General features: G+C 41.0%; 2 protein-coding genes across 2 annotated transcripts; one reads left to right on the top strand and one right to left on the bottom strand.

The window, feature by feature from the left end:
• Window positions 1-1,011: 1,011 nt before the first annotated feature.
• LOC149387334 (uncharacterized) lies at window positions 1,012-18,052 on the top strand. Its single transcript, XM_089622123.1, has 10 exons — window positions 1,012-1,060; window positions 1,134-1,203; window positions 5,859-5,966; window positions 6,050-6,101; window positions 6,164-6,263; window positions 7,719-7,831; window positions 7,986-8,060; window positions 10,024-10,146; window positions 10,598-10,610; window positions 13,638-18,052. The coding sequence occupies exons 1-10, from the start codon at window positions 1,012-1,014 to the stop codon at window positions 18,050-18,052; spliced, it is 5,118 nt and encodes a 1,705-aa protein (XP_089478249.1).
• A 1,708-nt stretch (window positions 18,053-19,760) lies between these two features.
• LOC149387333 ((R)-mandelonitrile beta-glucosyltransferase-like) lies at window positions 19,761-22,473 on the bottom strand. Its single transcript, XM_089623242.1, has 3 exons — window positions 21,911-22,473; window positions 20,838-21,199; window positions 19,761-20,473 (listed from the first exon to the last, which is right to left on the bottom strand). Exons 1-3 carry the CDS (start codon window positions 22,422-22,424, stop codon window positions 19,886-19,888), a joined length of 1,464 nt encoding a protein of 487 aa, XP_089479368.1. The 5' UTR covers window positions 22,425-22,473; the 3' UTR covers window positions 19,761-19,885.
• Between the last annotated feature and the right edge of the window lie 823 nt (window positions 22,474-23,296).

The following is a 23,296-nucleotide window of genomic DNA, read 5'->3' as shown; positions in this document are numbered from 1 at the left end:
AGGCATATGAATAAGAAAACATCGATTAATATCCTTTCAAAATCAATCAAAACACATGCGTAGTAATAATCTTAATCACTTATTTATAGAAGGAGTTACGACAATCACGTAAGAAGAGTAAAAAAGTTGTGCAGCAGGTAAAGAAAGCGATATCCCAAGCTACATCTTAACCCGTACATCAAAAAGACGTTGGTAGATCGCATTTCGAGACTAAAAAAGACGTGGTACTCGATTATAAGTTTCCCGAGTTTGTGTTCAACGGAAAAGCCAAATTTACTTTGATGAAAAAAGATGTCGAACAATTCATGGCACTACAAGAAATATGACATTTAGCTACGAAACTATTAGCGACGACTTAATTGTCGCTAATATATCGTCGCTAATCATGCTTTTAGCGACGATATTATCGTCGCTAATTGTTTGGTGCGAAAACTTTTAAAGTTTGGCGGCAAAGATAATTAGCGACGATATTTCTTGTCGTCGCTAAGTTCGCGGGAATATATTTAGCGACGATATTATCGTCGCTAAAGTGTTTTGAATTCATTTAGCGACGATATTATCGTCGCTAATAATGTCGAATTAATTTAGAATTTTAAAGAGGGAAAAATCCCTCCAATTTAATTAAAACGAAATGATTTAGCGACAATAATATCGTCACTAAATAATTTTAAATTTTGACGAATTTTGAAGAGGGAAAAATCCCTCCAATTTAATTAAAACGAAATGAGTTAGCAACGATTAAATCGTCGCTAAATATGTACGAAAACTATTAGCGACGATTAATTCGTCGCTAAACTCCTGGTTATGAACTGAAAAGGTAAGTTCATTTAGCTACGAAAGTTAATTATTTAGCGACGATTTTATCGTCGGTAAATGTCTTTAAATACCAGGTCGCGTATCAGTTTCCCCCATTTCATTTTCACGACCTAAATCGGCCGAAATCTCCCCCATTTCATCCCCTCCTGCCGTCCGCCGAATTCTCGCCCATTTCCTCCTCTCCCGCCGTCCACCATGTGCCGTCCTCCGCCGTGTGCCGCCGACGCTGTCCTCGTCCTCCCCGGTTAGTCTATCTCTCATCACTTCTCTCTCTCCTCACATCTCTCTCCTTACTTTTCTCTCTCTCCTGCCTGCAGCGTCTCCGCCGTTCCTCCGCCGCTCCGCCGTCGTCCTCGTCCTCCCCGATCCGGCTCTTCCTCCCTCACGGTAAGTTTATATATATATATATATATATATATATATATATATTAGTTATAAATATAAATGAATTAGTTATATTTACATAATTTAGTATAAATATTTATATTTACATAATTAGTTATATATTAGTTATAAATATTTATATATTAGGTATAAATATTTAAATTAGTTTTGTTTACATAAATATTTAAATTAGTTATAAATTTTTATATTAGGTATAAATATTTAAATTAGTTATAAATATTTATATTAGGTAAAATTATGTAAAAACGATTAGTTAGTTTATGTGAAATTAAATGGAATTGTATTTAATTTTTGTTACAAATGATTAAAAATGTGAAATTAATTAGTTGGTATGGACTATGTATTTTAATAATCGAACCACTGAGGTTGGATTTATTGTTAGTTTTAGGATGTTTCTATGCAGGTTTTAAAGTTAAAGGCTTGATGTCGGGTTGTTAAGTTTATAGGGGAGGTTCTGCCGAAATTTCGGTAGGATCGTGAAATTATAAAATAAAATCTGAAAACTACTAAATTTTAAAATGTTGAATCTTTAGGTAAAATAAGTTATCCAAATAGGAATTGGATAATCGAGGACCAACGTCTAAGCGTTGAGTTTGCGGCTGGCATGACAGAGTTCATGGCAATCGCCCGACAACACGTAAACATCGAAGGACGAGTTAAGTGTCCATGCAAGAGGTGTAACAACGTGTTGATGCAAAAAATTCCTGATATAGAGAATCATCTCTTTATCAGAGGATTTAAGAGGAATTACACGAGACGGATTTTTCACGGGGAGGAAGAAGATGACGTAATGCAGTATCAGGCGGATTACGGAAGAGGAGGTGGGATGTTTGATGCTGTACACGATATCTTAGATCACAACGACGTAGACGGTGACGATGATAGTATTGACCCGAATGCAAAATATCAGAGTGGACAGTTCGATGATCTTTTCAGCGACCCGAACACAGAATTATGGCTGGGTTGTACGGAGTATTCGTCACTCTCCTTTGTTGTCACGTTGATGCATTTGAAAGTGATGAACAAGTTGACGAATAAGTCGTTTGATCAGCTACTGAAAGTACTGAAAAAGTCTCATCCGATCGGCAACACGATTCCAGAGTCACACTATGAAACAAAGGCGAAATTGCGTCGATTTGGTATGGGTTACGAGTCGATTCACGTCTGCAAACACGATTGCACGTTGTTTTGGAATAAGGTGTTGCGCTACTTTACGCTGAAAAATCGGCTTAAGCGATTGTACGCGAGTCGGCACACAGCTCTAGAGATGCAGTGGCACGAGTCTGAACGCATTAAGGAGGATGGTGTACTGCGACATCCTGCTGACGGAGCAACGTGGAAGGAGATCGACCGAAAATATCTCATGTTTACGGCAGAACCGAGGAACGTCCAGCTTGGACTTGCCGCCGATGGTTTCAACCCATTTGGTGACATGAGTTTATCGTACAGTATGTGGCCGGTAGTCTTGATTGTGTACAACTTACCTCCGTGGTTGTGCATGAAAACATCGTAATTGATGTTAACATTGCTTATACCAGGTCGTAGTGCGCCGGGAAAAGACATGGACGTTTTTTTACAACCGCTGATTGATGAGCTGAAGGAATTGTGGGAAACCGGTGTTGTGTTGAGAGATGGTTCGACCGGTGAGCTATTCAGGTTGTTTTCCATACTGCTATGGACGGTGAATGATTTTCCAGCGAGAAGCAGTTTGTCGGGATGGAGTGGTTAAGGGTACCTTGCTTGTCCGACGTGTAACAACGACACACCGTCTTTCAAGGCTCGAAACAAGATTGTTTACTGCGATCATCGTCGTTTCTTGCCGTTGTTACACCCGATGCGGAAGAGCAAACTGTACAAGGTACGAAATGAGAAACGACCACCACCAGTGAGAAAATCAACGAGCGACATACTTCGACAATTGCGATTAGTGGGAGATGCAACCCCGGGGAAGCACCCTGACTTCGGCGGGAAGAAACGAAAGCGCGGGTGGGAGTTCATTTACTTACTAAATTAACTTATTTAAATTATTACGAATGCATAACTAAATAAAGTTTGTTTTGAATTTCAGATGGCTACGGCTACAGGAGCTGGAGGCAGCGGAGGCGGGGATGACTACTTATCCCGTCTCCCGAATGATTGCGAGTCGGCGCCCATACGCGATGGCGTCGAAGAAGAAGACGAGGATATCGAACCGGCCGTGCGTGGACCGACGCTTGGGATTCGATCTGAGCGTGTACGGCGTCCCGGGGTGAAGGAAGTCGTTATTTATAACGAGGAGTTTCAGTCGTTCTTGCAGCCAGAGCGAGAGATGGATCCGGATCTCGCGACGTTCGCGAACACGCTCGGGTTGGTCGTTCGAGACAAGATCTCGCCTACGGTCCCAAGGTGGACGAATGCAAACGTGGGGCCGGCGAAGGAGGCCGAGATCCGAGCAGCGATTCGAGACAAGTACGACATTCGAGTCGATGGTGACGCAACCGGGAAGAAGAAGGCGATTGTCGATGTGACAATCATTCGAGACGCGAAGACTCGTCTTCATGATTGGAGGCATACCTTGCGGTCATAGTTCGACATCGACTGCAAGAGCAGCGTACAGGTGGCGCAGTCGATGAACCGAAGACCGTTAAGCTCGACACCGAATGAGAGACGCTTATACAACGATATACGAGCGATGAGTTTAAGGTAATAAAATCATTTACGTTAAATATGTGTTTACTCTTTTATTATACGATTTGTTATTTACGTGTAAGTTTATTATATATTACAGGCCATACAAGCGAAGAACAAGGCGAATCGCGCGAAGAAGAAGACGAAGAGTCGACAAGGGACGATTGGATTCTTGACCCACCGCATGAAGAATGTAAGTTTTATGTTTATATGATACATCAAATCGTTAAAACTATCTAACACTTGAAATTTTGTTTACATGTAGAAGAGCGTCGAGATAGGCGCTTTCGAGAGCTTGTTTGCGAACTACAAGCGCCAACATCAGTCCGACAAGTCCGAATGGCTGACTCCTGAAGCCTCCGCACGTTATGTAAGTTTACATTTATTTTGTCTTATTTTTTGATTAATATATACTAACTAGTTAGTTATATCAGGATCGACTAGTCGATAGGTTCAACACGTTGCGAGCGGAGGCTGAGCAACAAGGAGCGGACGTTGATATTTTCGTCCTAGAGCAGCAGGCGATCCGCGATATTATGGGTTCGCGGACTGATCACTTGACCGGCGTCGGACGTTTGGTGCCACAGGGAGCACGGATGGCGGCTGAAATCGTCGAAGTCTACGGTTCGGAGGTTGGGACGTCGCAACCAGGATATATCTCGCAGTAGGTGTTCACGTCGACCCTCGCCTCGTTCGCCGAGGCAATACAGAGTCAAGTGCCCGGCCTCAACCTGAGCTCGTTTATGCCCCAATTTCCGCAGAGTTCGCAGCAGGCTCCGTCGACCCACAGCTAGCAGACTCCGACGGCCGGCGTTCACACTCTGACAGGCAGCCAGCAGAGGACTCCCGACGCTAGCCAGCAGACGACTCCCGGCGGTCCAAGTCAGTCTACTGATGAGCACATTGTTCCGCCACAGCTTGTAGAGTTTCAGCGCTAGCAGAAGAGCGTTTCACGTCGAGGAGGGGGAAAACGAGCGGCGGGACGACGAAGCAAAGGTCGCGACTAGTATTTTATTAGATATTTTGTGTATAGTAGATTATTATTTACATATTTCTCGATAATCGAAATCGTAACCGGATTTTATATATAAGTTGATTTCGATAATATAATTTGGTTTTTATTTTATTTTTCATTTTAGAATTTCATAAACGAAAAAAAAAAAATTAATAATTAACGACGAAAAAAATTAATAATTTCAAAAACGAAAAAAAAAATTATTAATTAGCGACGACAAAGTCGTCGCTAATTATTTAAAAAGTGAAGTTATTAGCGACGACTTTATCATCGCTAATTCGCCCGCGAAATTTTCCCGCGCGAATTAGCGACGATAAAATCGTCCCTAAATATATTTCACAAAATAAAATAAAAAACTCTTCGTTTAAACATTTAGGGATGACATTATCGTCGCTAATCTCGTCGGTAAATATTTAGCGACGACTATTTCGTCGGTAAATATATTTAGGCACGAACATTTAGCAACGATAATAATCGTCGCTAAATAGATTTAGCGACGATTATGGAGTTATTACCGACGACAAAAATCGTCGGTAATGGTTCTATTTGTTGTGGTATGGGTTTGAAGGAGATCGGAGTAAAATGCATTCTAGTTCTTATACGGTACACTTATATCAACTTTAAAACATATTAAGTATGAAAACGTTCATTGTTATTTTAGTTGATGTGTTTTTGTTTACTTTCTTACATGTATTAGACATTTACGTGATCATTTACGAGATGTGGACGGATTGCGAAAGTTTTTCTTTAGCAATTCGATTGATGTTTCTCCGTCCGTAACTTAAATAGACGAGCCTATAGAGCGATCACGACGTCTTTTTAAGGGAATGCAAGAATTGTTTCCCGAACAATTGTTACTCGCACATTATAATTATGAGTAAGTAATTAGACTTTAAATATCTTTTTATTTATCCCCGTTAAATTTATTTTGACATACATATGAATTTTTTGATAGTTTTCATTGGGTGCTCCTGGTGGTTGATGTTAACAAGCGCACAACGTACTATCTTGATCCCATGAACTCGAAAAGAGTGCCGGCTCATTTGAATACGATAGTGGACTTGTAAGTATTAAAATTTAAGGTTATGAATTTAAATTTAATAGTTATGATAATCTTTTTTTTAATAACTTTATATATGCGTATAGAGCGTTCGATGACTTTGTCGGTAACAAAAAGTTTTCATGGAAAATTCCAAAGGTATGTGCACGATTAAACTAGTGTATCAATTACTATATCTTTAGACTAACTTTTTTTTATAGGTACCGGGACAACCTTCGACCACTGAATGTGGGTATTTCGTTTCAATGATGATGAAAAACATCATTGAAACTCAAAATTTTCAAAAAAAGTTTACAAGAGGTATGTACACATTCAAATATATATATATATATATATATATATATATATATATATATATATATATGTTTACAATTACTAACGAATTGTTTCATATATTATTAGTTTGAAAAGTTTAAGACTTATACGGGTGAGGGAATAGAGGCGTATCGAGAAGAATGGTACCAAGTGGTGTTATACGGTATGAACACGCAATCCAAAACATCAAATATAGATGGATACTTAGTATGGTTTAGGTACACGTTTATTCGTTTTTGAGAACGTTGATTTTTATTTTGGTATGTCTTGATTCGGATATTCGGTCCAGGTATTAGTATGAATTGTAGAATTTGATTTTGGAATTATTGATTGGGTTATTCGAAATGAATTTGTATTGGTATGCCTAATTAGGTTCGGATTGTGGTATATATGAATTTGTGCATGAAATTTTGGTAATATTTGAATTTGTATATTAAAAAAAACATTACACGGTGCTTATAAATAAATGCCTTTAAAAATGTACAACCGAGAGCATGATGTGTGTCAGAAGAATAGACGGCGCTCGTATCTAAGCTTTGTCTAAAAGAATTGATGGCGCCTATGGCGCTTATATAAAAGCGCCGTTTAAACCTCCCGCCCCAGAATTCTACGTGTCTCGTATGTGGCACAATTATAGACTGCTCTTTTTTAGGCGTCGTTAAATAATTTTAACGTCATGCGATTCAACGGTGCCTAAAAAGCACGGTTTTTAGTATTTTAATGGCGTTTATAAAACGTCTTTTATCAATTGTTTTGTAGTAGTGTACACATTTGGAATCCCAAATGTCTTCTTTGCAGCGAATTACGAGACTAATCTAAGGAATCTATGAGAGTAGCTTCCAATATGTTTTCATAAGAGAATAATGAATAATAACCCAAATCTGTGGTTGCGGACCCCACATATTGCATGTTGAACATATGTAAATAAAACTTGATCAATTTTGTTTCAAAATCAATTGAAAATGGTTTTTTTTTTGGTATTCATAGATAAAGGGTCGCCCAAACTCATTAGGTGTCTTAGGCAAATTAATATTTTGAGGCCATTCGATAATAATAAAAATAAATGAAAATTTAAATATTTTGACACTACAAGAATTCTCATATTTAGCAAGTGGCGCGCGCAAATTAATAGCAACAATATAAGTAGTTTCCGGTTATAAATAACATTTACGAGTACTTTCCTATTTTTTGTAACTATGTATGTAGTAGTCTGTAAGGATTTCAGCCCACACCAAAAAAAAAAAAAAAAAAAAAAAAAAAAAAAAAAAACACCACTACTCCGAAAATGACTTACAATAACTATTCCCCGCTAAATAATAGAACCATACCCGCGTTTTTTCTTTTTCACTCAAGAAAACTGATTTGGGCTCTTCTCGCGATTTCTTCTCCACTCCAAGGAAACTTATTTCGGCTCTTCTCTTTCGTTGATGTCACGCTCAGACTCCCACACCATCAACCACCTCCCACCGCCTATTCCGCCATCTCCGACCGCCTCGGCCACCGGACTCGCGATGCCACGTTCTTGGAGAAGCTTTGTTCCCATCTCCGCAGGGGTAGAGTGAACTCGTTCTCCTCAGTTGTCTTCGATCTCTCCCTTTTTCCGCAATTCTCAAGTTAGTTTTTTCTGAATATGAATAAGCACGCTTTGGGGATTAATTTTTTAGAACAAATTTAGGAGATTTTATTATATAATTATTATATGTTTAGGTGAATCTGATTTGGCGACCTAATTCCGGCTCTCACTCCGTCAACAAACCCGTCTCCGTCACCGGCCATTCTCAGGTTTTTTTTATGTAGCATCTAATTTAGGGGATTGATTTAGTACATAACATAATTCTTAGATTTTATTTATTTATTGGTTTTATTGCTTGGGGATTATCTTATTTTTAAACAATTTTTTATGTGAGGATTATCTCATTTGTAGGTGTTTTTTATTTTTGCAATTTTTTCTAAAGACATTCAAGCACAACAAATTTTAGCTTCATTATCCAAACCTACACGCAGGTAAGCTCTTCTTCTCTTCTCATGATATTATATTTAAAATTTTGAGGCTTAATCCAATCGGAGTCCTAGGAACTAGTCTTTGCCTATGGGCCGGCTCTGCATAGATACTGTTAATGCCGAAAATTGGATCAACACTCGAACCGGTCCGTGGTTCGGTCTAGGGCCGGACCCTATGACCGCGCGGTGGTCGAACGGAGAAGTTGTCCCTACACATGTACCTCCGCCGTGCCGGAAAAGGATTTCCGACAACTCGTCATCTTTGAAAAGGGAAAAGAGTGAGCTAAAGGACCGCAGAGGGGTTTCCTCCGGCGGGCACTCCGACACTCAACATTAGTCTAGGTGTCGTGCTCCAAAGTTCTAGAGAGAGAAGCTCTGATGAGAGAGAAGCAGAGGTTTTGTAAGTGTGAGCAAACTTACCTCCGAATGGGAAAATTGGAGGTATTTATAGATGTGATGATGAGTCGGGGTAAAACCGTCATTTGCTCGGGCTCCCCTTCAGACATGGGGCAGAGGTCGAGCTTGACTAGAGGTCGAGCCTGACTAGAGGTCGAGCCTGACTGGAGGTCGACCTTGACCTCCTAGGCTAACGAGGTTGGAGGTCGAGCCTGACTGCTATGAGGGTGGAGGTCGACCCTGACCTCCGAAGCTGATGAGGGTAGAGGTCGAACCTGACTAGAGGTCGAGCCTGACTGGAGGTCGAGCCTGACCTCCGAGGTCGACGAGGTTGGAGGTCGAGCCTGACTGCTATGAGGGTGGAGGTCGACCCTGACTAGAGGTCGAGCCTGACTGGAGGTCGAGCCTGACCTCCGAGGCCGACAAGGTCAGAGGTCGAGCCTGGCTGCTATGAGGGTGGAGGTCGACCCTGACCTCCGAGGCTGACGAGGGTAAAGGTCGAACCTGACTAGAGGTAGAGCCTGACTGGTGGTCGAGCCTGACTGAAGGTCAACCTTGACCTCCGAGGCTGACGAGGTTAGAGGTCGAGCCTGACTGCTATGGGGGATGGAGGTGTCGACCCTGGACGCCAGGATGGGAGGTCTCCTCAGGGGTGAGCCCGACTTGTCTTAATCCCGGGCTCTACTCTTTGGGTCGGGGTCGCCATGCATCCTTGCTTGAGTTGGGCCTTAATGTTTTTTGGATGGGGAAAAATCCCACACAACAGATACTTTTAGCTATATATTAACGAAATCCAAACCATGTAACGTTCCTAAAAAGTGACTAATCTACTCATTTTAATCTTATATAATTTTGTCATTCAAAGGATTAAAAGTGATAAAAGAGTCTACATACGGTAGTCTTAATAATATTTTGTATATAGTTATCAAGTTTTTCCAATTATATATATATATACACACACACACACACACACAAGGCAGAAATCTCGGGTTAAATATAAACTTGTAACATCGCAGCGGGTTTACGCGGGGTGAGACTTGGGGTTACCGGTCGTTGGGCCCACCTCACCCACTTACTTTGGGTCTAGCATCGGTTGTAGGTGATGCGCGTCTACCTAGAACCTTGCAGTCCATAATAGCTACTTTTAGTTTTATGTCGGAGGTTTCGTTGATAATCTGAGTTTTAATCAAAATTGTTATTATTAATCGATTAATAACGTAAAGTTGGTAATTATGAGTTTTGATAAATAATGCAGTTTGATATATATATATATTAAAATGAATAAAATTTTAGGTTGGGTAATGATTGGGGATAAATTTTCGTTAAAGGGCTTCTCTGATAACCCTAGCCGGATCTTGACCGTCCATCGTTGGATATTGTTCCTGTAAAAGAATACCACGAAAATGATGAAACCGAATACGGCTATCAGTGTCGGAAAGTTGCTTCAGCTCGTGCGGAGTTGGTATCGCAGGTGCGACTAGCTCTGGATGATAAACCGATTCCTGTCATTTTTTCTATTTTCTTTTCTTTTCTTTTGTTTGATATCTTACTTTATTTATGTATACGTATATACATGGATGTATATTGCCTATTTGCCTCGACCCTTTTCCCTCAAGAAATGAATCACCATATGTAATAGTGGGACATAAAATCTCACAGCCCTACGTAGATTCTTCTGCCCCAATAATTTTTGGGGAAAAAAATATCAAGATTAATTATAGTAAGAAAAAAATAGCAAAAAGATGGGAACTTTTTGACCTCTATAATTGTTGATAGACAGTAATTCTAATTAAGAGGTGATTTCTTTGGCAGTGGATGCTTTGAAAACACACCAATCACGTATGACTTAATAATTCTGATTAAGAAGTTCGAAAACACACCAATCACGAATGATTTTAATAATTTTATATCGCCAACTGCAGATAATTATTCAAGGTAAAGGGGGTTAGACTTTCCAGTTTCAGATATTTTTTTTAGAAGGAACTCCGCTCGAACCCATAGCCACAAAACCATGGTTTTTTTTTTTTTTTTTTTTTTTTTTTTTTTTTTTTATTTAAACAGTAGAAGAACTTAAATAAAGGAGACCCGAGAGATATAACTAGACCAAGGGACAGTGAGTTGGTTGAAAATTAATATTCCAAGCCTCTATTTATAATTCCTCAAGATTCCGGAATCTAAGAAAAATAAAATATTTATTTAACCACTTTTGTTTTATTTTATTCTTTCAATTAGAATAAGATATAAAATCATAATTATTTATATTTTATATGGTTAGAATAAATAGAATCTTAACTTACATGATTAACATCTTATATTTTAAATTCATATTTATTCAATAAAAGATTTTAAATCCAAATCTGTAGAATATCTTTACCTTATTACCAATTAAGTTTAGAATAAAAACATAACGATTCCCATGTAATAACCTTGGGTTGGGTGTGCACCTCTGGGACACTACACAAGGCCTTGTGAATTAATGGTATCTCAAGTCCCCTTGAATATGGGTAATTTATTTTAATGTACTTAATATTTAATGACTCGTTTCGAGCAAATATATATATATATATATATATATATATATATATATATATATATATTTAATGACTCATTCGTTAAAACTCATTTTACGTATCTTAAACTATAATCAATTCGCGACAATGACTAATTAGTGACTGTTAGAGTTAAGCCTCATTCACTGTTATGTTAAGTGATGGGATATATATAAACTGCAATGTAGGGATTAATATAAATCAAGGAAGTGATCAGTCACTTGTCGTTCCTCAAATTTATTGAAGAGTTAGGGCTAAAGACATTACAAACAAACACGAAAATCATCTACTTAGATTGCAATAATTTAATCGCTCTTAGCCCTAGGAGCCAAAAGAACCTCGCCGATCATCCTATCAAGATTCACCCGGGACTCGCCACGGGCAGCCTCGGCCGCGAGGCGCTTCCACTGGGCGGCCGATCATTTATGTAAAAGCAGGCAAACATAAATTAGTTATAGTGAACCATTTACTATGTTATAAAAGGTTTTTTCTAAGTACTATAGAGCCACCCGTCTTTTGTGTCGTTGTCGCTCAATTATATACATATTTCATCTGAAATTTGGTCATAAAGCTTGTCAAAACCTGGGTTTTTTCATGACATTTTGGTTGTCCTACTTTTGGAATAAATAGCTCTTATTGTATAATAGGAAAAAAAAAATAGCAAATGATCATACTTTTGGAATAATTTCTATTATATAGTTACTTGTTATATCTTGTCGCGAGCACAAACTGAATTCAAAACATAAATCGGCTCTGCATGGTCCACGCTCAAAGCTAGGGCAACACAAATTTCCATAAGCAAGCTGTAAGAATCTCATAAGATGTGGATTTTGCGAGGTGTTGTGGGAGATCTCTACGGATTCTTTCTATGAAAGCAGGACTTATATTATGAGGAACAACCGTTGTAAAACATCACCCGTGGCTGTGTCTTCGTTCATTACCAAAGTCGTCACAGCTTGTTCTTGCTCGTCATATGTTATATTTGAGTCGGTTCTTGGGGGTTTAAGAGCTCTCGTTGCCAAACGGGATGAATAGAAGGAGCCACGGTGCATCGAGGTATCTCAGCCACTGCCTGAAGGAATTGTTCGAACCCTTTTCTGTCACACATTGCGTGGTTGAGCCGTAATCCCAAAAGAAAACCTCCACACAGTAACCGAGTCACCTGAGATATAGCATAAGGATAATGAATCAATTTGAATGTATTTTATTTAGGGTAAAATGCAAAAATAATACCCAAAATTTTGACATTGTCAACTTAAACGTTTGACATTACTAAATAGTTAAGGTTTGGTAAATCTTATGCAAATACCCTTTTTCAGACCTAAATCTATCTTAGGTAAATAACCATTTTCATATAACAAACGTTGGTTATTTACTTAAGATTTATGTCTGAAAATGGCTATTTACTTAAGATTTATTAAACGTTGGCTATTTAGCAAGGTCAAACGTTTAAATTGATTATTTTTCTAATTTTCTAAAGAAAAAAATTTCTTAATCTGAAAAATAATCCTAGCATTCGGAAATAATACCTTTACCATTTTTAATCCCTCAAACAAACAAAAAAATGTACAATTTCTTCAAAATTACTCCCTCAATTATAAAAAATTTATGTAAATTTTCATTTTCCTATAATTTGCTATATACAAATATATAGTATTCCCTTATTTATATCAAGTTTATAGCTACTTGACTTTCTTGAATTTCTCTCAAATGTTATTTATTATATATATAGTAAAATTTTCAAACTATGTTCATAAATTTGCAAGTTTCTTAAAAAAATGGGGGTATAAATTTGTACACAAATATATACTTACCTGTACTAATAGTAAAGGGCAGACAATGATGTTATCAGATCGAGATCCGGGTATATTATACAAAACCTCATCCAAATACTGATATGGCGATAGAATCGTATCACCGAGTTGATCGAGAGTAGTATCTGAAGAAGTCTCTATGCATAACACCCCTTCAGCGGTGCAATCCACGTCGAGTTTCTGGTTAGACCCTTCAATTAGCCACCCAGCCAGTCAATATGATGCCATGCATAATGCCATGCAAATGGGTCTTACGTACATGGAAAGGTGGGACCAAAACAATGGGAGAAAATGATGAAAAGTCACTTTCCGTTTCATCTTAATGGTGTCATTTATTTCCTCTTTTATGGGCTGTTATTTTGTCTTTCATTTTCCTCTTTTATTTCCTTCTTTATTGGCTTTTATTTGCTGTCAGTTTTAATGTGGCTGTGCCCATTTGCTTTCTTGCTTTGTGTTGAACGTATCATGTTAATTTTAGTTTATATATACTTGTCTTTGCCAAGTTATATGGCAGACTTGATTAAATGAAAAGAAACCCAAGCATTGCTTGAAAAAAAACCCGTGTGATTATCTTTTTCCTATAAGCTTGTCTACATCAGTTGGTATCAGAGCCCGCTCCGATCGCCCCACCATCGCCATGGCGCGCCGAGGTAGACGTGGAGGATTTCCCGATCGCGAAGCTGATCTTGATGACGTGAATAGACGAGAAGATCTCACCGGATTACGAATGCAAGTGGAGGCCCTGACCCGCTCCGTCGAAGCGCTCCTTCAACAGCGACCCGCAGCGCCGCCGGCCCCTCTTGACGACTCCGATATCGACGACGATAACCCTTTCGCGCAAGATCCCGCCATTCAGCCCCCGGGTCGCCTACGCGCGGACGGCATGGAGAATGATACGCGATGGGAATCGGCGTTCAAAATGGAGATCCCCGAATTCCACGGCAACGTCAACGCAGATGTATTCCTCGATTGGATTGTTGCGGTGGAAGAGGTTCTCGATTTCAAGGCGGTCCCGGAAGATCGACGAGCCTCCCTCGTGGCCACCCGATTTCGAGGCCGCGCCGCGGCTTGGTGGACCCAGATGAAAACTCAACGCGCTCGTAGCGGAAAGACGAAGATCGCTACGTGGGAAAAATTAAAAAAACATATGCGCACCGCATTCCTCCCGTACAATTACGCCCGAACACTATACCAAAGTCTCCAAAACCTCCGCCAAGGTGCAAGGTCTGTTACAGACTACTCTACGGAATTTTTCATGCTTATTGCCCGGAATGAGATCGCGGAGACGGTCGATCAAACCGTTTCTCGCTATATTGGTGGCTTGCGTGTTCAGATCCAAGACACCTTAAATATGTTCGATCCCGTCACGGTTGCCGAAGCCCACCAACGTGCTCTCGCGATTGAAAAACAACAGTCACGCCGCGCGTATATTTCAGCCCCGCCGAACATCGCACAGCCCCGCGCCGCACCTGTGGCACCACTTCGAGGAAATCCAGCCCCACCGCAGCCGAATCCAGCCCCGGCACAGCCTATTCTTCCTGCCATCGGTGGTGGCATCCGATGCTTTGGCTGTGGCGAACCGGGCCATCGCCGAAACAATTGTCCGCAAAACCAACGCCGTGGTCTCCTTGCCGACGAAACCTACGAGATTATGGGCGATCCCATCTTTGATGATGATGCCGGTGAAAATGACGAGATCGAAGAAGTTGCGGGTGATGTTGGTCACGCGCTTGTTCTCCGCCAAAATTTTCTCACTCCCCCGAGCCGTGATGACGGTTGGCTCCGGAATAATATTTTCCAATCCTCGTGCACTATTGGCGAGAAAGTGTGCCGTTTTGTTATTGACTCTGGAAGTTGTGAGAATGTCATCGCTAAAGACGTTCTCAAGAAGCTAGGGATCGAAGCGGAGAAACATCCTAAGCCGTACAAATTGGCGTGGCTCCAAAACGGCACCGATGTGACTGTCTCTCAGCGGGCTTTAGTGTCGTTGTCGATAGGCACAACATACCGGGACCAAATCATGTGTGACGTTGTGGCAATGGATGCTTGCCATTTACTCCTCGGCCGGCCGTGGCAATTCGATCGCCACGCAATCCATGATGGTTTAGCAAACACTTACAGTTTCTTTTTTGGTGGAAAGAAAATTGTGCTTCTCCCCTCGAATCCCACAGCAACCCCCGCTCAAAGTCCAACTATGTCATTGCTCTCTCGCTCCGAATTTGAAGCCGAAATGACCGAGTCCAGGATTGTCTACGCGCTTCTCGGCAAATCAATACCCGACACTTCTTCGGTGCCTTCGGCCGTCCAGCCGCTGCTCGCGGAATTTAATGACGTTTTTCCCGGTGATCTCCCCGCTGAGTTGCCACCTCTTCGTGACATTCAACACCGGATCGACTTTATGCCCGATGCTTCTTTACCAAACCGGGCCCATTATCGCATGAGCCCGGCCGAGCACGAAGAACTTCGGCGCCAAGTCGAGGAGCTTCTAAAAAAAGGGCACATTCGCGAAAGTCTAAGCCCGTGCGCGGTCCCCGCCTTGCTCACGCCTAAGAAGGATGGTACTTGGCGCATGTGCGTCGATAGCCGCGCCATTAATAAGATCACGGTTCGCTATCGTTTTCCTATTCCGCGACTCGATGACTTACTTGACCAATTGAGCGGCGCACGCGTGTTTAGCAAATTGGATTTGAAGAGTGGATATCACCAAATCCGCATTCGCCCCGGCGACGAGTGGAAGACCGCTTTCAAGACTCGCGAGGGTCTTTACGAGTGGCTCGTTATGCCTTTCGGCCTCTCCAACGCACCGAGCACATTCATGCGCGTGATGAACCAAGCGTTGCGCCCACTCATCGGTAAATTCGTTGTGGTTTATTTCGACGATATATTGATCTATAGTGCTAACGACGATATCCACTTGCAACATCTTCGCGAGGTCCTTGACATTTTTCGTAGAAACTCATTTTATGCCGCTGTTGGGAAGTGCGTTTTCCTCACCGACCGCGTCACCTTTTTGGGTTACGTAATATCTGCCGAGGGACTAAGCGTCGACGACTCGAAAGTCCAAGCCGTCGCTTCATGGCCACAACCTAACACCGTCACGGACGTGCGTAGCTTCCACGGCTTAGCATCATTTTACCGACGGTTCATTCCGCATTTTAGTTCTGTGATGGCTCCGATCACTGAATGCATCAAAACCGGACGCTTCCATTGGTCACCACAAGCGGCCGTGTCATTCGAGCGGATTAAGGCACTGCTCACGAGCGCTCCAATACTCGTCCTACCCGATTTCGAGCAGCCCTTTTTACTCCACTGTGACGCGTCAAAAGTGGGGATCGGTGCCGTTCTTAGCCAAGGTAATCGCCCGGTCGCCTACTTTAGTGAAAAACTCACCGGCCCGAAGTCACGCTACAACACGTACGATGTCGAGTTTTACGCGATTGTCCGCGCCGTTCGTCATTGGCGCCATTATCTCTTCCAAAAAGAGTTTGTCCTCTACACCGACCACAACGCGCTAAAACACCTCGGCACTCAAGATAAGGTATCTTCGCGGCACGCTTCTTGGATTGCTTTTCTACAACAATTCACGTTTTCAATAAGGCATAAAGCGGGTGTTTTGAACCGTGTCGCCGATGCACTTAGCCGCCGCCACACCTTACTTACCGAAATGCGCGTCGAAGTGCCCGGGTTCGACTCTTTGACCGAGCTCTACGCGGTGGATCCATTCTTTTCCAATATCATCCAGCAGCTTCACACGACTGAGCATCCTAAGTTTTCATGGTCCGATGGGTTCCTCTTCTACAACACACGGTTATGCATTCCCGAGGGTAGTCTTCGGCTAAAGATCATCCGCGATATGCATAACGAGGGCCATGTCGGGCGGGATCGCACTCATCACCTCGTGGCGGCTTCATATTTCTGGCCTTCCTTACGGCGTGACGTCACACGCTTTGTCGAACGTTGCCGCACATGCCACCTCGCCAAAGACAAAGCAACAAACGCGGGTCTCTATATGCCGCTTCCGATACCGACACAACCATGGGTCGACATTAGCATGGATTTCGTGCTGGGCCTACCTCGCACTCAACGCGGAAATGACTCCATTTTTGTCGTGGTCGATCGCTTCTCCAAAATGGCTCACTTTATTCCGTGCAAAAAGACTTCGGACGCGGTCAACGTCGCTGCTTTATATTTCCGTGAGGTATACCGTCTTCATGGTCTCCCCACATCCATTGTCTCCGACCGCGACACTCGCTTCTTGAGTCATTTTTGGCGAAGCTTGTGGCGCCTCGTCAACACACGCCTCGACTTTAGTAGTGCTTACCACCCACAAACCGATGGTCAAACTGAAGTTGTCAATCGTTCTCTCGGCAATCTCCTCCGTTGTCTCGTAGGCGAAGCAATTAAATCATGGGATCTTAAGCTCTGCCAAGCTGAATTCGCTCACAACCACGCCACTAATCGAAGTACGGGTTTTAGTCCATTTCACGTCGTTTATGGTACCAACCCTCGCTGCCCGCTAGATCTCGCCCCAGTTCCCGACCACACACGCCTCCATGGCTCCGCCGCTGATTTTGTCAAACAACTCCAAAATGTTCACCGGCTAACTACGGAGAACTTGCGCACAGCCACTGCTAAGTACAAGCTCCATGCGGACGCGAAACGTCGATCGGTCGACTTCGAAGTTGGAGACTATGTTTGGGCTGTTCTTACGAGAGAGCGGATTCCGGCTCACGAGTACAACAAGTTGAAATCCAAGACAATTGGTCCGATCGAGATCGTGGAGAAGATAAATTCCAATGCGTATCGTCTAAATTTGCCTAGCCACATTCGCACCGCCGACGTTTTTAATGTCAAGCATCTCCGCCCTTACACCGGCGACAATTCCGACGACGACACTGTGCAAAATTCGAGGACGAATTTTCTCGACCGAGGGGAGAATGATGCCATGCATAATGCCATGCAAATGGGTCTTACGTACATGGAAAGGTGGGACCAAAACAATGGGAGAAAATGATGAAAAGTCACTTTCCGTTTCATCTTAATGGTGTCATTTATTTCCTCTTTTATGGGCTGTTATTTTGTCTTTCATTTTCCTCTTTTATTTCCTTCTTTATTGGCTTTTATTTGCTGTCAGTTTTAATGTGGCTGTGCCCATTTGCTTTCTTGCTTTGTGTTGAACGTATCATGTTAATTTTAGTTTATATATACTTGTCTTTGCCAAGTTATATGGCAGACTTGATTAAATGAAAAGAAACCCAAGCATTGCTTGAAAAAAAACCCGTGTGATTATCTTTTTCCTATAAGCTTGTCTACATCACAATAGTAGTAATTCAGTGCCCTAGCAAAGGGCTTCTCTGATAACCCTAGCCGGATCTTGACCGTCCATCGTTGGATATTGTTCTTATAAAAGAATACCACGAAAATGATGAAACCGAATACGGCTATCAGTGTCGGAAAGTTGCTTCAGCTCGTGCGGAGTTGGTATCGCAGGTGCGACTAGCTCTGGATCACTCTAAATGCCATCGATGATAAGCCGATTCCTGTCATTTTTTTCTATTTTCTTTTCTTTTGTTTTGTTTGATATCTTACTTTATTTATGTATACGTATATACATATACATACATGGATGGTTGTACATTGCCTATTTGCCTCGACCCTTTTCCCACAAGAGATGAATCACATGGGATGGGACCATGTAATAGTGGAACATAAAATCTCACGGCCCTACGTAGATTCTTCTGCCAAGAAAGAAATAGCAAAAAGATGGGAACTTTTTGACCTCTATAATTGTTGATAGACAATAATTCTAAGATTCTAATTCAGAGGTGATTTCTTTGGCGGTGGATGCTTTGAAAACACACCAATCACGTGTGACTTAATAATTCTGATTAAGAAGTTCGAAATGACACCAATCACGAATGATTTTAATAATTTACATCGCCAACTGCAGATAATTATTCAAACTGGGGGTTGGACTTTCCAGTTTCAGATAGTTTTTTTTAGAGGGAACTCCGCTCGAACCCATAGCCACAAAATCATGGTTAGGTTTTTTTTTATTTTATTTTATTTTATTTAAACAGTAGAAGAACTTAAATAAAAGAGACCCGAGACAGATAATTAGACCAAGGGACAGTAAGTTGGTTGAAAATTATAATATTCCAAGCCTCTATTTATAATTTCTCAAGATTCTGGAGTCTAAGAAAAATAAAATATTTATTTAACCACTTTTGTTTTATTTTATTCTTTCAATTAGAATAAGATATAAAATCATAACTATTTATATTTTACATGGTTAGAATTCTTAACTTACATGATTAACATCTTATATTTTAAATTCATATTTATTCAATAAAACATTTTAAATCCAAATCTGTAGAATATATTTTTTTTCACTAAACCTTATTACCAATTAAGTTTAGAATAAAAACATAACAATCCCCATGTAATAACCTTGGGTTGGGTGTGCACCTCATGGGACACTACACAAGGCCTTGTGAATTAATGGTATCTCAAGCCCCCTTTAATATAGGTAATTTATTTTAATGTACTTAATATTTAATGACTCATTCGTTAAAACTCAATTTACGTATCTTAAACTATAATTAATTAGCGAAAATGACTAATTAGTGACTGTAATGTAGGGATTAATAAATCAAGGAAGTGATCAGTCACTTGTTCCTCAAATTTTATCGAAGAGTTAGGGCTAAAGACATTTTGATCTTTTTTTACATTTAAAATAGCCAAAATATTTTGAATTAAAGCCATGCATAGAAATTCCAGCTTTGATTATTATTATTATTATTATTACAAACAAACACGAAAATCATCTGACTTGGATTACTATAATTTAATCGCTCTTAGCCCTAGGAGCCAAAAGAACCTCGCCGATCATCCTATCAAGATTAACCCGCGACTCGCCACGGACAGCCTCGGCCGCGAGGCGCTTCCACTCGGCGGCCGAATACCGCCGGTGATCCATCTTATCATGATCTCCATCCATGAGCTCCCTCACGAGACCCTCAATGACGTGGCGCTCGACGACCTCGATCTCTATTCCGACCCCCCACTCGCGACAGCTGTACCGGCAATTCGTCTGTTGCTCGGCAAAAAACGGCCACGAAATGACGGGCACGCCGGCGGCGAGGCTCTCCATAGTTGAGTTCCAACCGCTGTGCGTCAGAAACCCTCCCACCGCCGGGTGGGCCAGCACCTCCGCCTGAGGGCACCAGCTCACCATCTTCCCTCTCCCCTTCGTCTCCTCCGCAAACTCCGGCGGCACCGCCGCCCCCGCCGCCTCTCCGGCCACCACGTCCGGCCTCACCACCCACAAGAAATCCCTCCCACTCCCGGCCAAGCCCCACGCGAACTCCACGAGCTGCTCCGACGACATCACCGTCACGCTCCCGAAGTTGACGAACACCACCGAGCCCGCTTCCTTGTATTATTAGCATACTACATTAGTTTTATTATTAGGGTCCATTAGACAAATAACCTATTTAAGCGTTTGACATTGTCAAATAGCCAATGTTTGTAAATCTTAGGTGAATTACCATTTTTATATGTAAATCTTATGTAAATAGTCACTTTCATATATATATACTAAACGTTGGCTATTTACATAAGATAGATTTACGTATGAAAGTGGTTATTTACTTAAGATTTATCAAACGTTGGTTATTTAGCAATGTCAAAAATTTAAATCGATTATTTTTCTAATTTTCTATTATTATTATTATTATTATTATTCAGATTATTGTTGTATTTCCTATATATAATCAATCACATAATTATCAATACACCTTGGAGTCGAGCCAGTCGGCGCACCCGGGCTCTTCACGCCAAAGATTGGAGCCTGGGAGGCCGGGCTCGACGTCCTGCAGTGACGTCATAACGTGGAGCGGGCCCACGGTGTAGAGCGGAGGGAGGGAGAGGGAGCGGGAGAGAGCGTCGAGGGCGTGGTTTTCGAGGGCGTGAAAGGTGTTGAGCAAGATTGCGCTGCCTCGGCGAGCTCTGTCAGTTTCTTGGAGGGCGAAGTTGAGCATTATGTCGTCTTTGTCGGTGGTTCGGATGAACGTCGGCAAGTCTCTCATCCGCATCTCTTTCATTCCCGGTATCCAATCTACCACCGTCTCCTCCAATCTCCGCTTCATATCTTCTCCATCTGCTCGAATAAAAGAAAATTTAAAAGAATGGAAAGGTTATTTACTCTACCTTTTGGTAGTTTAGTCCTTCCATCCGTTTGAGTTTTCGTTATATAATACTAATTTTCATTTTAATGTTTTATTTAGTGTTTGTAAAATTAAATCAATGTGAATTTGTAAGTTTGTAATTACTCAAACACTCACGATCTCAAAGTGGTGTGGAATTAATTGACGGAGTCATAAATTTAACAAGTATTTTAGTGACAATTAATTAATTAATTGACGGAGTCATAAATTTTAATTAGGGGGCTAATTTAAAATATATTTTTAGGGGTTTAAAATATATTTTTAGGGGGGTTAATTTTAGATTATATATATAGTATTTTTTTTTCATAAAAAGTATTAAACACATGTGAAAAAGAAAAGGAAAAATTGAGGGGATTAGATCTCTCCTAGGTTTATTAATTTTTTATTTTTGTTACAAAATTAATTAAAAATTATCATATCTCACTCTTCTTATGCTGTAAATTCCATAAAAAAAAAAAAAAAAAATAAAAAAAAAAATAAAAAGTTTCTATAAACTTATTTCAAATTCTTTGCGAATGCGACTTTTTTTTTTTTTTTTCTTAGCGATTCTTATATTTAAACTCAAACGCTGGCTGATTATTATATTATTATATTCGAGATAAGTAGTGACCGCCAAAAGTTGGGATAGGCATAGATAGGCGTACCTTTAAAAGGGACGAGGCCTGTGTGGACGAGGCTCTTGTAGTGACAGTAAGCCAAAAACCCACAAGCACTGCAAGTCCAGAACAGCACGTTTGGGATCCCCAGTTCCTCCGCCGCGTCGACGGAGAAGCTCATCAACCCGTCGGAGACCACGCACGTCACCGGCGGGACGTCGGCGTTAGAGTTCAGGCGGCGGAGGAGGTCGCGGAAGGGGGCGAGGCACGTGGCGGAGGTGGAGGCGCAGAGAGAAGGCACGTCCTGAGTGGAATCGGCGTCGGCGCCGGAGTCGAGGCCGTCGGGGATGGTCTCGAAGCGGAAAGTTGGGAGGCCGTCGAGGGAATGGGGCCCAAGGGAGCGGAGGAGGCGACGGTGGTTGTATTCGGTGTTCACGAAGCTGACGTGGAAGCCCTTCCCGTGGAGGAACTTCGCCAGGTTCAGGAGCGGTGTCACGTGACCTTGCGCTGGGAACGGAACGCACACCACGTGAGGCCTTTGCCTTTCCATCGAATCCGTCATATAGATTTTTCTGGTGTAGCTTGCTCAGTTATACTTGTGATACTGCCTTTTTATAGTGCAATATAGTTCGGATCCTTCACTTTAAATTATTATTATTATTTTTCATATTCCAATCAACGTAAAAACGCCATCCTTTTTTAACTCTAATATTTTCTGTTTAAACTTTAAAAATGTGTTAAATAGTGAGACATGTAGCATACAAAATAAAACGTTGCGTGTCATATAATGCATTTAGTATATAATCATAATCCTCTAAAATACGTATTATGTTTATGCGATTAAATTTGAGAGAGATGTCTGATGTTATATGGTGACTATGACCTGTATCAGTATTCAGTGGCTTTCTTGGATCACTTCTTGTTGCAAGGGATAAGTTGGTCATTTTTGTGTATTAAATATTAATTGAGCCTCTTTTTACTGTAGTAGTATCTTCTAGATATACCATATGATAATTATTATTAGCTGTACCTTGTGGAATCATGTTCGTGTCTTGTTTTATTCATGTGGTCCATTTTTTTTTTCTTTTTAAAGGGCTTTTTGAAAACCTCTCCGTTCAATTTTGTTTTTTTTTTTTAAAGGGCTTTGTGAAAAACTCTCCGTTCAATTTTATGTGGAATAAGACGTAGAGAAAAAGACGAGAAGAGATAACTAAAGGGCAATATTTCAAATATCAATACCGATATCCGTATCGAAATTTTGATTTTACAGATATATCAACGAACATTTTATTATAATTTTAATATCGACTACCGATAATATCGATGATGTATCGACTGCCAACGGATATATCGAAAAAAAAATCTTATAATAAAATAATTATCAATAATTATATTTTCAATTTCCTAATGAAATAATCAAAGTTATAGTATATC

This window comes from Urtica dioica, chromosome 8 (genome assembly GCF_054948205.1).
Source record: "Urtica dioica subsp. dioica isolate 48M chromosome 8, U.dioica_male_clone48M_v1_H2, whole genome shotgun sequence".
Lineage (NCBI taxonomy): Eukaryota > Viridiplantae > Streptophyta > Magnoliopsida > Rosales > Urticaceae > Urtica > Urtica dioica.
This window is presented reverse-complemented; position numbering and strand designations above follow the sequence as displayed.